At 56.1% G+C, this 13,318-nt stretch overlaps 1 protein-coding gene across 1 annotated transcript; it reads right to left on the reverse strand.

The window, feature by feature from the left end:
- Positions 1–6,448: 6,448 nt before the first annotated feature.
- Positions 6,449–13,049, reverse strand: LOC136571422 (collagen alpha-1(I) chain-like). Its single transcript, XM_066571798.1, has 6 exons — positions 12,281–13,049; positions 9,624–9,896; positions 8,848–8,879; positions 7,852–8,615; positions 7,231–7,483; positions 6,449–6,568 (listed from the first exon to the last, which is right to left on the reverse strand). Exons 1-6 carry the CDS (start codon positions 13,047–13,049, stop codon positions 6,449–6,451), a joined length of 2,211 nt encoding a protein of 736 aa, XP_066427895.1.
- Positions 13,050–13,318: the final 269 nt, after the last annotated feature.

A 13,318-nucleotide genomic window follows, 5' to 3' on the forward strand; every position in this document is an offset into this window, starting at 1 on the left:
TGCTGCTGCAAAACAAAGCTGAGGAAACGGGAGAAGGAGAATTATTTGAACTGTTTCTAAAATGTTGTCATGTTTGTTAACAGCTGCTTAACTCCAGTGCCTAACAAGCTCTTGGAAAATAAGTTTATTAATAAAAAAAAAGAAAAAGGCAATGCCCCTGCTTGCTTACAATTAAATGATGACAGCTTATAATGCATTCCTTTGAGACCTCCAGTAATATCAGGACTCAGGGGACTGGAAATACCTAATTCATAGATTTTTTAAACCAAGAACGGGCTGTTATGATCAGCTGGTCTGACCTGCCACATATCATGGGCCAGTGAATTTCAGCCAGACGTTCTTGTATCAGACCCATAAATTCTGCCTGAGCTTTTAACTTGGCATCCAATCTTGCTCTGAAGACTTTTAAGTAACAGGAAAAACCACTGCTTGCCTCAGTTGTTCCAGTGGTTATGTCTCTGTTTTTTTCCTAAAAAGTACCTATTTCTGCTCAGAATTCATAGAGCTTCATTTTCCAACATAGGATCTCATTATGCCTTTGTCTGCCACATTAAAGAGATCTTGACTATCAGAAATCTCCCCATAGAGACACTTAGGGCACTTAAAGACTATGATCAAACCAACTCATAGCCCTCCTCTTGGATAAATTAATAGATGGGATTTCTTTAGTCTTTTGCAATAGGATGTGATTCCCAGACCTTGAATCACTCTTCCAGCTCTCTTCTGATCCCATATTAATTTGCCAATGCACTTTTAACATGCAAACACCACAACAGAGCCGGACACAAGTATTGCAGCACAGCCCCATTCATGTCGGAAGCACTAATGGCATAATTAAGTTTACTTGTTTAAAACCCTATGCAGATTACTTTTATAGATAGCTTTAGCAATACTGACTTTATTAAAACCCCATTTAAAAAGTCACCTGTCTTCATGCAGACTAGTGTTGTTCATCAAAATCACAGTGCTGAGCATAGCTTGACCAAAGTGCAGAGCTAGCTTAGATTTTCTGGCTGGGGCTTTTTCAGTCCTCCATCAGCCCTAGCCTTCAGTGGGGCTTCATATTTTTTTTCTTTTGTCTGTAAGAAGCAACTGTTGGATATTCTCACAATGGCACTAGCCCTGGACGTACATTGACAGAGAAGCATGGGCACAGCTTGACTACACCATTCCCTCTTTTCCCTGTTCCTCTCTTGCAGTACCAAAGCCCTCATTAAGTTGCTCCAAGACTCAGGGTAATTCAGTCTTTTCAGTGCCCCAGTGATGGGGCTCGGTTTTGGGACACCCCTCCCCAGGTAGCTCACAGAGACATTCCATGAAGGCTTTTTCAACCATGTCAAAGAGTCTGCTCTCACACCTCAGCCCATTGCCCAGGTTAAAGCTAGGAAAAAGTGTGTTTGGGGATCACTCAGAAGAAGGAGCAGAGAAAGTGATGGAAGACATGCCCTTTCCCAGGGAGGGAACGGCTGCAGGATTTATCTTTCCTTCTCATGAACATCTGCTCCAAAAAATGGACATTGAGCATAGTAAGACTGTGAGTGACACTGCATCAGGTGCTGCAAGCCTGGACTCTGTTCTGCATGAGAGGTGGCCTGAGCTGAAGCCAAAATGCCCTGGATTATTTGGGTGAGACAGGCTCCCAAAAGCCTCAGCAGTAACTGGGATTGCATTGTGCTGGGCTTTGTACAGCAAGGATGAAATATTCTGACCCAACGATCTCTTTTCATATTATTTGTACCCTCAAAAGCAGAATATCACATAGGGCAGACACATTCTAGGGAATGGCTGAGCCTCAGCTTCATACACTATCTCTGTGCTTCCTAGCAGGAGTCACACCTGAGCAACACTCCTTTATTTATTTTCCTCCCAAATTATAGGTCTTTTTTCATGGTTCCTGCTGGAGATTCGGGTTGGTCATGGTCACACATCAGACCAAAGGTGCTTTTCCTACCAAGGGCAATCAGACTGGCATCTTGGAGCTCACTTGGTTTGCCAGGCTGTCCTCACTGAGCTCTGTGCCCTAGCAGAGGTCATGGCACATGCTGGAGACTGGGTGAGCTTAGTGGGCCTGCACCAGGGTCACCTCCCAGTGGGAAAGCAGCTGTGACCTGCCCAGGGAAGCTGGTCCCCATGTAGGAATGATTCTGCATTTGCACAGAGGTGCTGAAGGGACTTGCATGCCACTTATTCTGCCACCACCTCTGGGAATGTGGTGGCAGAGCCTATAGCCAGAGTAATTACACTTTTTATGCTAAGGTGATCTGTGATGAAGTTCACATTACATTAGAGAACCTAGAGGCTGCTACTGCAACACCTGTCAAGGCCCAGCCTGCATAAACCAACACAAGACAGGGACAGCACAGGATCAAGGGTTAAGTTTCTTTTATGCTTATGCCCCATCTCACGTTTTGCACCATGCAGTTGCACCACATCTGCCCCTTTAATCATAAATTATCCATGAGCTTAAATTATATTTCCCATGACACATAGCACAGCCTTCAAATCCTACTAGTAGCAGCCCTCCCTTCGTTTGTACTTTCCACGTGCCCTCGTTTTACTATGAGTCAGACACAGTTGCCCTCTCTTCCTCTGACTTACACTTTCCTGCCTCAGAGGACACATATATCAGAGGACACACTGATGGCCCAGTTTATGGATATCCTCTCATACAATGGGCATTACTCCTTTCCAGAACCACTGCTAGGGAGCCATCGGGTTCAGATCAACCTCTCCATTAGACCCAACTGTGAAAAGGGGAGCACAGAGAAGTCACCTTTGTTATAACAAAACATCCTTCAGTTGCACTTAATTCTAGTAAGCAGCACATTTTCCTTGCTCGCTGTACAAAAACGCAATTTATAATTTTAAAAAGCAATAATCATTCAAAGCATCCGACCTGCAGCTTTGAGGCACTGCACACTGCAGGATGGGATTGCTTCTCTTCTGTCCAATTTACCTGCACACATCACCCAGCCACTCATGACAACCTGCACTTGCTTCTTGCCAGGCTGCAGCCAACAGTGTTTGGGTCTGAGCGACTCTTTTGGGGTCTGCTCCCCTGCAGCTCTCTTAGGGCTTTGCCAGTGATTCTCATGGAGAGCAGGACGAGGCTGTCTGTGTAAAAACCAATGTTGACATTTTCTTGTTTAAATATCCTACATCAGAGGGGGGTCACGGGAGCCAAGGCCACCAGAAAGGGTTCCCCCAGCAGCTATTATTTCCTTTTAAAAGCACCAGGGACCCAGCAGTCTCAGCTGGGCCCCACACCCGTTTGTCTGCCCTTCTCTGTGAGCTGGCTGGCTGCTGCCGGTGCCACTTAGCAAATACAGATGTTCAGGTCTTTTTCTTTCACCATGGGCCTCACTTATCCCTGTGCAGAGGTCTGCTACTGAATGAATGCATCGTTTGAGCCCTGTTTTCAAGGCCATGCAAAATACACACCCCATCCACGCTCACCTCGCTCTCTGCTTGCAAAAATCTATGGTGCTTTCCTATCAAATTTGAAACAAATGGCATTCAAACTTATTTTAAAAATTAATTGAACCAATACATCAACAACTCTCATGTTTTCAGAGCCTGTATGGCCCTCGCCTGGGAAATTAGAACTGCAGGAGGGTAATTTTGCATTTAAATCAATGGAGCTCTCTTTCCTGACAAGGTTGTCCTCACACCAAGCCAAGCAGCTCTACCAGGGTTCCAAAGAAGGGAGACCATTAGGTGTCCTGCACCCATGGCACACCTGATCTCCCTGCCAGGAGAGTTTCCTGAGAAGCTGTGGGAGTGTCACCCTCACATCAGCACCATCTGGGGCAATGCTGCTGGGGGATCCTTCTACCCCCTGTACCCCAGTTCCTCTCTCTTCCCATTCATCCAAGCAACATCTCACCTGCTGTGCCTTATTCCATGCATTTCCCCCCATTCCTGTGCTGAGAGAGAGCAGGCTGTCAGGGTGATGTCAGATGCTGAGCTAGGAAAAGTGTGTTTGGGGATAGCTCAGAAGAGGGAGCAGAGAAAGTGATGGAAGACATGCCCTTTCCCAGGGAGGGAACGGCTGCAGGATTTATCTTTTTTATCTAAGCCCCTGAACAGATTTGCTGCCAAAAGAAAGATAATCCACATTATGTGGAAACAAAATTACATTCACATGAGCACACACACACAAACACACACTGTTCCCTTCTAACCACAGGACACAGACTTTGGGAGTGGTGGCCTTGGTGAGACATGGCAAAGGAGCCCATGACTGAGCCCAGGAGCTCACCTGCCTCCCTGCACCACCAGCACAGCACTCGTGGTCATCTGCCTCTACAGACTTTACAGTTTTTCTTCTATTTTTAGGGCAGGCAGGAGCAATCTGTCCTCTGTGTCTACAGAGTGTGCAGCACCCTAAAGTTCCTGGCACATAACACAACATTTGTGAAGCTGGAAAGATAAAATACTATTCAAATTTAGCATATCTTGATCCCCCTATTTATCTCTGTGTGTCCTGAGCCTTACCCTAGTCCAAAACCTCTCCTTACAGTGTTATATTTTGATAATAGGAACAGTATATTAGATGATGCAAGGCAGAGTCTACCCCAAAGAAACAAGAGAGGCAGCATAAACAGGGTTTCTAAGAATATGAAGGCATCATTTAGGTGGTCATGTAGTGGTCTTTGAGAACTTTCAATGACAGGACTTTTAAAACCGTTTTTCCCCTTCTCACAAGTGTTCTGAGGGTGGTGAGATGTCAAAACAGTGAAAAAGAGAGACAAGACTTGACAAACTGTAACTGGGAGAACATCAAAGGTGTAAGCCTGGCTGCAAGAAGGCCTGCAGGCTGCTACTTCTTGCAGAATTACAACAGGCAGCAAAGGGCTGAGGATGGAAGAGGGGCCTGGGGTACACCTGTGTTCCACACTGAAGAAGCTTTCACACCTTTTGGTGTATACCAACCAACTGCTCCAAGCCCCTGGGGTTTGCCCATTCTGCTTTAGCAATGTTCTCCACTGCTTTGTTTCTGAGGCTTAGCCATCACCATGTAACAGCACTTCCAAGGGGATTTAAAATTGCCTTTGGAGCTGCAAGGGGACTGCAGTGGGAAGACTGTTGGAATCACCTTGGTCTGAGATGCTGGGACTTAGATCCATCCAGGCATGAATTCAGTGAAAGCCAGACAGGATCAGGCTGTGAGTGGCATAATGTGCTGTTGGAAGCAAATCCACATCGTTTCAAGTACACACAAACCATTTTCTATGGGACCTTGGAGTGCTTCACAAGAGCGCTCAAGGGACCAGGTGACTTTCAGCATGGTGAATTTCAGCTGCATAACCAAGGCTTAACACTGTGACCACAGCCCTCCCTGAGGTAGGGATGACTGCAAAGGCCAAGCCAACAAGTTGGAAAGGATTGTTTTCCTTTTTCATTGCTGCTGTCTGGTTTTCCAGCTTCTTGATTCAAGCATACTGCTTGAAAAGGGATGTATGTTACCACCATGACACAAGCCTGTGTTTTCTCTCCCTTCTAAAATGCTGGATGTTCCTAGTCAGAGAGCAGCTCCATGCAGAACCTACAGGGAGATGTAGAGACCCTGGGGCTATTTTTGCCTACTGCTCTTCAGGTTGCTCAAAAGTTTCAGTCCTGCCTTCAGACAGTGAACAGCAAGGCTCGGGGCTAGAAAGGGTGGTGGTATATAACACCTGTGCAATATCTCTCCCCTCACAAGGCAGGGACCAATCAACTACACCCAAACCCCATCAGGCCCCTGGGAAATGAGCTTTAGTGTTGGTTTGCCACAAACCTTGTCCCAAATACCAAAGAAGGACTTTGTTTCAAGACAGCCTGAAAGAGTTGTATTGACACACACCTATCTGCTGTTGTCTCATTCTTGCACTCTTCTTTCAGGTGCTTCCTTGCCAGGGAAGAGGGTATCCCCAAGCCTCATTCATATGTACCTACAGGACTGCTTCCCAACCACGGTTTATATTCAGTTTTCCCCAGACAAGAGTTACTCTGACAACTCCACACACACACACACACAGAGGGATCATTTCTGAATGCCATATGCATCATCTTTTGCTCCTCTCCTGCTCCCAGGCAGACCAGGGCTCAGCCTGTCCAGGCATGTGCCACACCACACCTCTTCCCCATGGTCTGCCCAGAGTCCATCCCCATTTCCTGCACCTTCTACTGTGCCAACACCAGCCACTTCTGGAGGACAAGAGCAACTGCTCAGGTGCAGCAAGGGCACATGAATCATTTATTTACCTCCCAGCCAGTCCTCTCTGCTGTGCTCCAGCAGGAGTGGCACAGTGCTCTTGCTCCTGCTCCTTAAGCGGTGCTCAGGGGTACAGGGCAGGTTACAGACTTTGTCTCTCTCTGACTTTTGGGCTCAGCAGCAGCACCTCTGCTTGTGGGGCTGCACAGGCAGCTGCCTGCTGCTGTGCCCCTCCACTTCCTCTGCCATCCCTCACGCGTTAAAACGTCCTCCAAAGGCCGGGGGTGGAGGGGAGCAGGGAGAAGGCAGAGGTCCGTGGGATGGGAATCGCTCCAGGGTGCTGGTGACGAGCCTGAAGGCAGCTGGCCAGCTCTGCAAGCACAAGGCAGTCGGGAGCAGGAGGTGTCACTTGCATGACCTGGGGCCGGGGCCATCACCGAGCCGGGGGACAAATCGCCCTGGCCTGGCTCCCGTGGGGCTCCCGGGGGGCAGGGGCACAGCTCCGACACCGCTCCCAGCCCCACATCCTCCTCGGGGAGCCGGCGCCTCTCTCGGCCCCGCGGGGACGCCCGGAGGAGCCCTGTCCCGCTGCTGCCATCCCCTGCCCCAGCCCCGACGGCACGGCCCCTTCCTGCCTTGCCTGCCTCGCCCAGGGCAGTTTTCTGGGCTGAGGAACGTGGCCTGCACCAAACCGAGCCAAAACCCCGCCGTGCGAGTCACCCCTGTCCTAGGAAGAGCCGTCCACATCCCGGCTGCCTGGGGGTAGCAGGGAGCTCCAGAAAATACCAAGTGCGTGCTTGGACTGCATCAAAGGTATTTATTTTGATTGTCCCTTGGCTATAACTTTCATCGTTCGCCTTTGTTTTATAGCTGCTCAAGTTTACTTGCAGAATTAAGGCAGATTTGGGGGGGGAGGGGGAGGAAGGGGGTAGGAAGCCTTTGTTCTCCGGAGTGTGCTTGTCTTACTTTTGCATCATGTGGCCCGAGCGGCACACACACACACACACACCCCCCCCCGCCCCGACCGTATTTACTCTATCTCGAGTGAGTCCTTTGAAGGAGAGGGCAGAGCCGTCGTTAACCCCCTGCGTGCCTGCCGGGCCCTCCGCCGGCAGAGCCCGCCTGTGGCGGGGACGCAGCCGCTCCTGAATCCCAGAGCCACGGGTTTCTCTTTGACGGACGGCATCACTCATTGTCCCCCCCCCCCCCCGAAAAAGCCCGCAGCGGCCATCCCGTGGCGGCCCGGGCTCCAGCAGCACGCACGGGGAGCCAGCGGCGGTGGGGCCTCTCGGAGAGAGCCCGGGGATACCCCCTTGATCACTCGCAGACCGGGCTGCTTACACGAGGCTGGAGATGCCTACAAACTCGAAACAGCTGCCGGGCTTTGCTCTGGCCTGACTGCTAAAATACGCCGATCTCCTTTTAATCTGTTTCATATTCACAAATTAAGCACTTAGCCTAGGTAATAAATCATGAGGCAGTTTACGAGGCTAGCAGGAGACAAACAAGTGGAAAGGGAAAACAATCGCCTAAAAGTAGATTCCGTAGAACTGAAAATATAACTCGGAAATGTAACAAATGTAACTCGGAAAACCCAGTCCGCGCTGCCCGGGGCGGCGGCAGCACCCCGCGGTCCCGGCAGAGCCCCCCCGCACCGGGACCGGTCGGGCCCGCACTTGTCGGCGCAGCAGGGCTCCGGTGGCACCGGGAACTCCGGCCTTTGTCTCCCCGGGCACCGGCCGCCCACACCGGCTCCACCTGGGAGAGACTCCCGCGGCAGTCGGCCTGGAAATAGTGACTCGAGCTGGCGATAACCTCGTCTTGCACACACGCACACCGGCTCGTCTCCGGCTGGGGCGCGGGGGAGGAAAGTGACGATGGAAAATAATAAAGTGCAGGCTCGCCTCACGCCGAGCCGCTCGCAGCCGCGTGTGATGTGGCACTGCCCGGTGTCCCCGGGGAAGGCAGCCCAGAGGTGCCAGGGGCTCCGGAGCGCTCGCTCCCGGCCGCCGGGCGCAGGGGAGGGCAGCAGCTGGAAAGGAGCGCCCTGGCTACCGGAGCTGTGCCCTGCTCCTGTTGCCGGGATGGCGAGGGACACACGCCCCCCCAAGCCCCCGCGTGGGGACACGGTCACGGTCACCACCCGTGGGCGTCGCGGGGCGGGGGACGGGGCTCCGGAGGGCAGGTCCCAGTCCCAGCCCCTCGGTGCCTGCGGCGGGAGAGGAGAGCCGGGAGGCGGGCGAGCCTGCAGACATGCCGGCCGGGCGCTGGCAGCGGGGGCCCGGGGCACGGCTGCCCGCGGCGGCTGCCCGGGACTCCCCGGCGCTTTGCCCAGAGTCTCTTCCCGGGAGAGCCGCCAGCCACTCCGGGGCACGAAGCCGAAGTCCCCAAGACAAAAGATCCGACGCCAAGACCCCTCCTGGCAAAGTCGCAGCGTGCCGAAAGTGTTTCACCAGGGAGTTTTCCCCCTCCCCCTGCGGAGCTCCGCGCCGGGCCGAGCCGGGGCCGCCGCCGCTTGCGGGAGGGGGAGCGAGCAGGGGAGGGCGGCAGGGCTGCTGCGAGGGGGACGGTCGGGAACATCCCCCGGGAGAGCTGAGGGGGGAGTGGAGCCGTGATTTAAAGGAACTCCCGCGAAAGGGAGCGACACAGACCTGCGGCCGTCCACCGAATCCGATCCGCCGAGCTGTGGGTGCGAAGAGGCGCTGTCAGGGGCTATTTATCTCTCGCCGGAGCGGCGGCTCCGGTCCCCGCATCGCCCGCCGGTAACAATGGCAGCGGCCGGCGGCTTTCCACGCGCCTGGGCGGCGGAATGGATGGCGGAAGATGCCGCCGCGCTCCGCTCACACGGGCTCGTTCATGCATCCCTCTTGGCCGGAGCCTCTCGCTACTGCCGCTCCGCCGAGAGCTCTGGCCCGCTCCCCCACCCCCCCTGCTCCTCCACCCACCCCTCACAGCCCGCCCTTCCCCAATTTTCCATTTTCAGGACTTTGGCACGGAGCCAGACATGTCAGGAGGGGATGAAACTTGACACAGAGATCTCAACCCAGAGCGATTTCCTCCTCCCCCCCCCCCCCATTCCCACCTCCCCCACCCCCGTCCCCAGCCCCTAAGTTAACTTGAAGATAGTTTGGCCATATTTCAGTTTGAAAAGAAGGGGAAATTGCAGGTCACTGGTGCATGGTCGGGCCGGGTGCATTTTTTTAATTTAAAACGGTAGACATCGAGGCCTGAAAAGCATCTGCAAGCCCGTGCTCTTTAAGTGCTCCTCCCGGCCGCGGCGCGGTTAACCCCTGTGTGCCTCGGCCGCCTGCCCTGCCCTGCCCGGAGGGGCTCGGGACCCGCTCGGGCAGGAGCTGCGGAGGGCGGCCGGGGCGGCGGAGCTGAGCGCTTCGCCAGCCTCACCCCCCCGCCCCCTTCGCCACCAAACGTCGGGGCCGGGTCGTAGCCGCCGGCAGGATGAGGCCCCCGGCGCGGAAGAGCGGCCAAGCGACAAGGAGCTCGCTGAAGGGTCCCCCCCGCCGCTCCCCGCTCCCTCCGCCCACGTCTCCGCCCTCGGGCGGGCGAGGCTGCGCTCCCCGCGGGGCAGCGCCGGGGCCCCGGGCCACAGCAGCGATGCTCGGCTGCTCCTGTCGCCCTCGGCCGGCCCCCTCGGCCCGGGACACACCGGAGGGCTTCCCTCGCCTCTGGCCAGCTGGGCGTGCTGATAAGGGAGAGCGATAAGGGGGGGCTGGAGGGTGGGGAGGGGGACGGACCCGGAATGAGGGAGGGAAAACTCCCGAAACGAGGAGAGCGGGGAGCGGAGCCCGAGCTAACTCCGGGGAGGATGCCTCAGCACTTTCTCTATTATGCATTTCCAGCACAAGGAAAGCTAATTCCTCCGCTGAGGGCCTCAATCAGGCATTTATTTGACACTCATGATGCATGAACGGCTAAACACTAGTCTAAGCGGAGGATCAGCCGCTAGTTTATAGCTCGTGAGGTTTTTTTTGATGCAGGTGAATTATGTTGATCTCTGAATGCCTCGTATTCCTGGTGGCGGCCGGGGGGTGAGGGTGTGGGGGGAGAGAAGGGGAGGAGAGAAAAAGAAAACAAGAAGAAGGGGAGTGTGGGGGAGATGAACTTCTTTAAGCTCCTCTACCACACACCCGGGAAACATTTTGGCCGGGAGTTTTGGCTGCCACCCCTCCTCACGGCCCTCTCCTGACCCCCAGGTTCCCCTGCTGTTCCTCTCGTCCCTCCACGCTGCACGCTGGCCCGGCTGAGCCCCTCTGACACTGCGGCCGGGCTGGGCCGCTCTGCGGGGAAACGCTCCCCCGGGAAATGGAGAAGTAGCGTGGAGTGGGGAGCGTCACGGAGACAGCATGGAGGGGGGAGAAGAGGAGGAGGAGGAGGAGGGGAGAAACCATATGGAGCAGGAGGGAGGGAGGCGATACGGAACGGGCGAGCTGGGAGAGCGGGGGAAGCAGTGGGAGCCGGGTGGCCGCTCCGGCCGCGGGCGCTGGGGCGGGAGGGGGCGGCCCCCGAGGGGCCTGGGGGGCTCGGCAGAGCGTCGGCCAGGCCCTGCCGCCCTCCCTCCCTCCCTCCCTCCCTCTCTGTCTCCCTCAGGGCTGCGCTTTCTCTCCAGCTCCCCCACGCTCTCCCGGGCACTGCCCTTTATAATTTATTTTTAATTTTTTTTCCCTCCTGCTGGCCTCTTTCCAACTGTTGTTCCAGGGCCGAAAAAAAAAATAACAATTAAGTAGGAGTCATGTCTTGTGACGTGCACAATCTCTTCTAACGCCTGAGTTCAATTTTACACAACATTTAATACAAATATTAAAAATCAATAAATCAGGGAGGTTGTTAATGAAATGTTACAGTGAGTGTGTGTCACCAGATAGGATTTTGGTGGGAAACATGTCTGATTTAGCAAAAGCTGAATGCGGTTGTATTATTTATCCTTCTGCTAAAAACAAAAGATAAAGGTGTTCATTAAATCATATCAAATCGAATTAAACTCTATTGGCGGGTCCCTCCAGCAGAACAGAAGTATGAAAAACAGGGGATGGAAAATGAATCTCAATGCATCTCTTGACAACGGAACAGGAATCGGAACGCATTAAAAATAAATCAGAGCGCTGCTGTAGGTCACAACAGAAGGATTCGACTGTAGTGGAATAATGGGACGAGAGACAGAAAGGCAGGGACTACCCTGCAGGTACACCCTGGCACTAGAAGGGGAAGCCAGATTTTTTAAACGATGGGTCACACCAGGTCTGTGAGGAACAGTCTTTACCCCATTCACGCTGCTCCTTCATGTCCCCTTCCCCTGGCTGTCGGGACCGCAGTGCTCCCCGGCTCCTCGGCATGCTGCCAGCTCAGCATTTTGCAGGCTGGTGGCTCTGCCTGTCACCCCCTCACCCCGGGCCTTTGCACCTCTCCCTTTCCTCCACCCTGGCCGGTCCCCGCTCTCCCTGCCGCGCTTAGCCCGGCCTATCGCACTATTCAGCTATTCCCCGTGACCCATCTCAGCCCTTGCAGGAGTCCTTGGGAGCCGTCTGCAGAGCAGCTGCCCGGGCGGTGAGCAGCGGGAGCGCCGCTGGCAGCGGCCGCCGCCCTGCCCGGTGCCCGGTGCCCGTCCCGGTGGCAGCCCCGGTTGTCTCCAGCTGCCAGGAGTGGCGTGGGGTGGCGGCACCGAGGGGGTTCTCCCTCTGCCGTGATGTGGCTGAGAGATGATGGTGGCCTTGTAGCCCCCCTGGGAGCCCAGGCCGCGGCTCCGTGGGAACTCGAGGGGCGCGGCTCGCTCCCGTTTCTTCCTCGGGCGTGCCGAGGCCCCAGCTCGGGCCGTGCTGCGCTGGGAACCATGGCAGCGGCGAGAGGTCGTCTCCTGCCACCGCCAAGCCGGGAAAGAAAGGTCTGTGACCGCCGGGGCGAGTGTTGCCGGCCTCTTCTCGAGCTCTCGTCCAGCTCCCCCAGGCTTGGACTTCGCTCCTGACACAGCTCCTTTCGTCCTCCTCTGCTGAGGGCAGGCAGAGTCCCTTCCTCACCCCGAGAGCGTTGAGGCTTTTTTGGCCCTGTTAGCGACTGGATGCAAGAGTGATGTACCCTCCGAGCCCTCCGGAGCAGAGGGGCTGCACAAGCCCTGCTCAGGCGGGGGCCGCTCTCCCTCCGTGTGGGCCTGCGGCGGCCGACGTTGCAGAAAGGCTCGGGAAGTGCGATCGGAGGAGCGGACCCCCGGCCCCCCATTCCCTGCCCGAGCCCGTTCCTCGGGGAAGACGTGAAGGCCACTCGGGGGCCAGTGCCGCTGGAGGAGCTGCGGGATCAGCTCTGCCCTGCCGCCTGCAGAGCCGGGAGTGAGCGAGGCGGCGGCGGGAGGCAGCGGGGAGGCTGATGCGCGGCAGCCGAGAGTGTTCGCTCGGCACCGAGCCCGGAACGCGCCGCCAGAGCGGGAGCGCGGCGCCCCCGCGGTGTGGCCGGCGGGGCCGACACGGCCGAGCCCCGGCGCTGGAGGGAGCGGGAACCCCCGGGCACGCCTGCAAATCCTCCGGCAGACGCCGTGTTGCCGCTTCGCGATCGGGAGGCTCCGCTCCCGCTCCCTCCACCTCTCCCTTCCTGCTGCCGCCCCGGGACCGGCCGTGCCGCACAGCGCCGGTTCGGCGTGCAGCACCGCCGGAACGCGATAAACAAGGGTGGCCATCTGCCCTCCGCCCGCTGCCAGCCCGCCGGCGCTGCGCCTGGCACCGCTCGGGGCTTGCCTGCCCCGGCCCCGCTCCGGTCCCGGGGCCGCGGGGGCGAGGTGAGGGGTCAGGGGCCGGCGATGCTCTCCGCGGTCCGGGGCTGCTCGCTCGCCCCGCGGGCCATGCCGCGGGCTCATCTCGCCGGGAGCGCAACTTCTGCTCCGACCTGAAGTTGCAGCTCCTCTGTTTGTTTATTTCCCCGGCCGCGGTGGCCGGCTGCCAAGCACGCCGACCTTGCCTATTAAAAACCCATTTCTCTTGCCCTGCGCGGAGCAGCAGTTTGCTCGCCGCGCTCTGTTTTTTCGTTAAAATAAAGCGCTGCAAAGTCTGCTCGGGGGTGCCGGGGGAGGCTGGTAATGGGGGGGCAGGGGGGGGTGTGGAGCTTTGCCCGCTTCGCGCGTCCCTT

This window comes from Molothrus aeneus, chromosome 2 (genome assembly GCF_037042795.1).
Source record: "Molothrus aeneus isolate 106 chromosome 2, BPBGC_Maene_1.0, whole genome shotgun sequence".
Taxonomy (NCBI): domain Eukaryota; kingdom Metazoa; phylum Chordata; class Aves; order Passeriformes; family Icteridae; genus Molothrus; species Molothrus aeneus.

What these genes read in the sequence shown, in the direction of transcription:
- LOC136571422 (XM_066571798.1), bottom strand. Translation starts at nt 13,049, where the DNA reads ATGAGCCCGCGGCATGGCCCGCGGGGCGAGCGAGCAGCCCCGGACCGC. An exon ending in TGCGGGCCCGACCGGTCCCG is followed by an intron (nt 7,484 to 7,851) that starts GTGCGGGGGGGC and finishes GCTCTCTCCGAG; the next exon opens with AGGCCCCACCGCCGCTGGCT. An exon ending in AAGGACTCACTCGAGATAGA is followed by an intron (nt 6,569 to 7,230) that starts GTAAATACGGTC and finishes TTGTGCTTGCAG; the next exon opens with AGCTGGCCAGCTGCCTTCAG.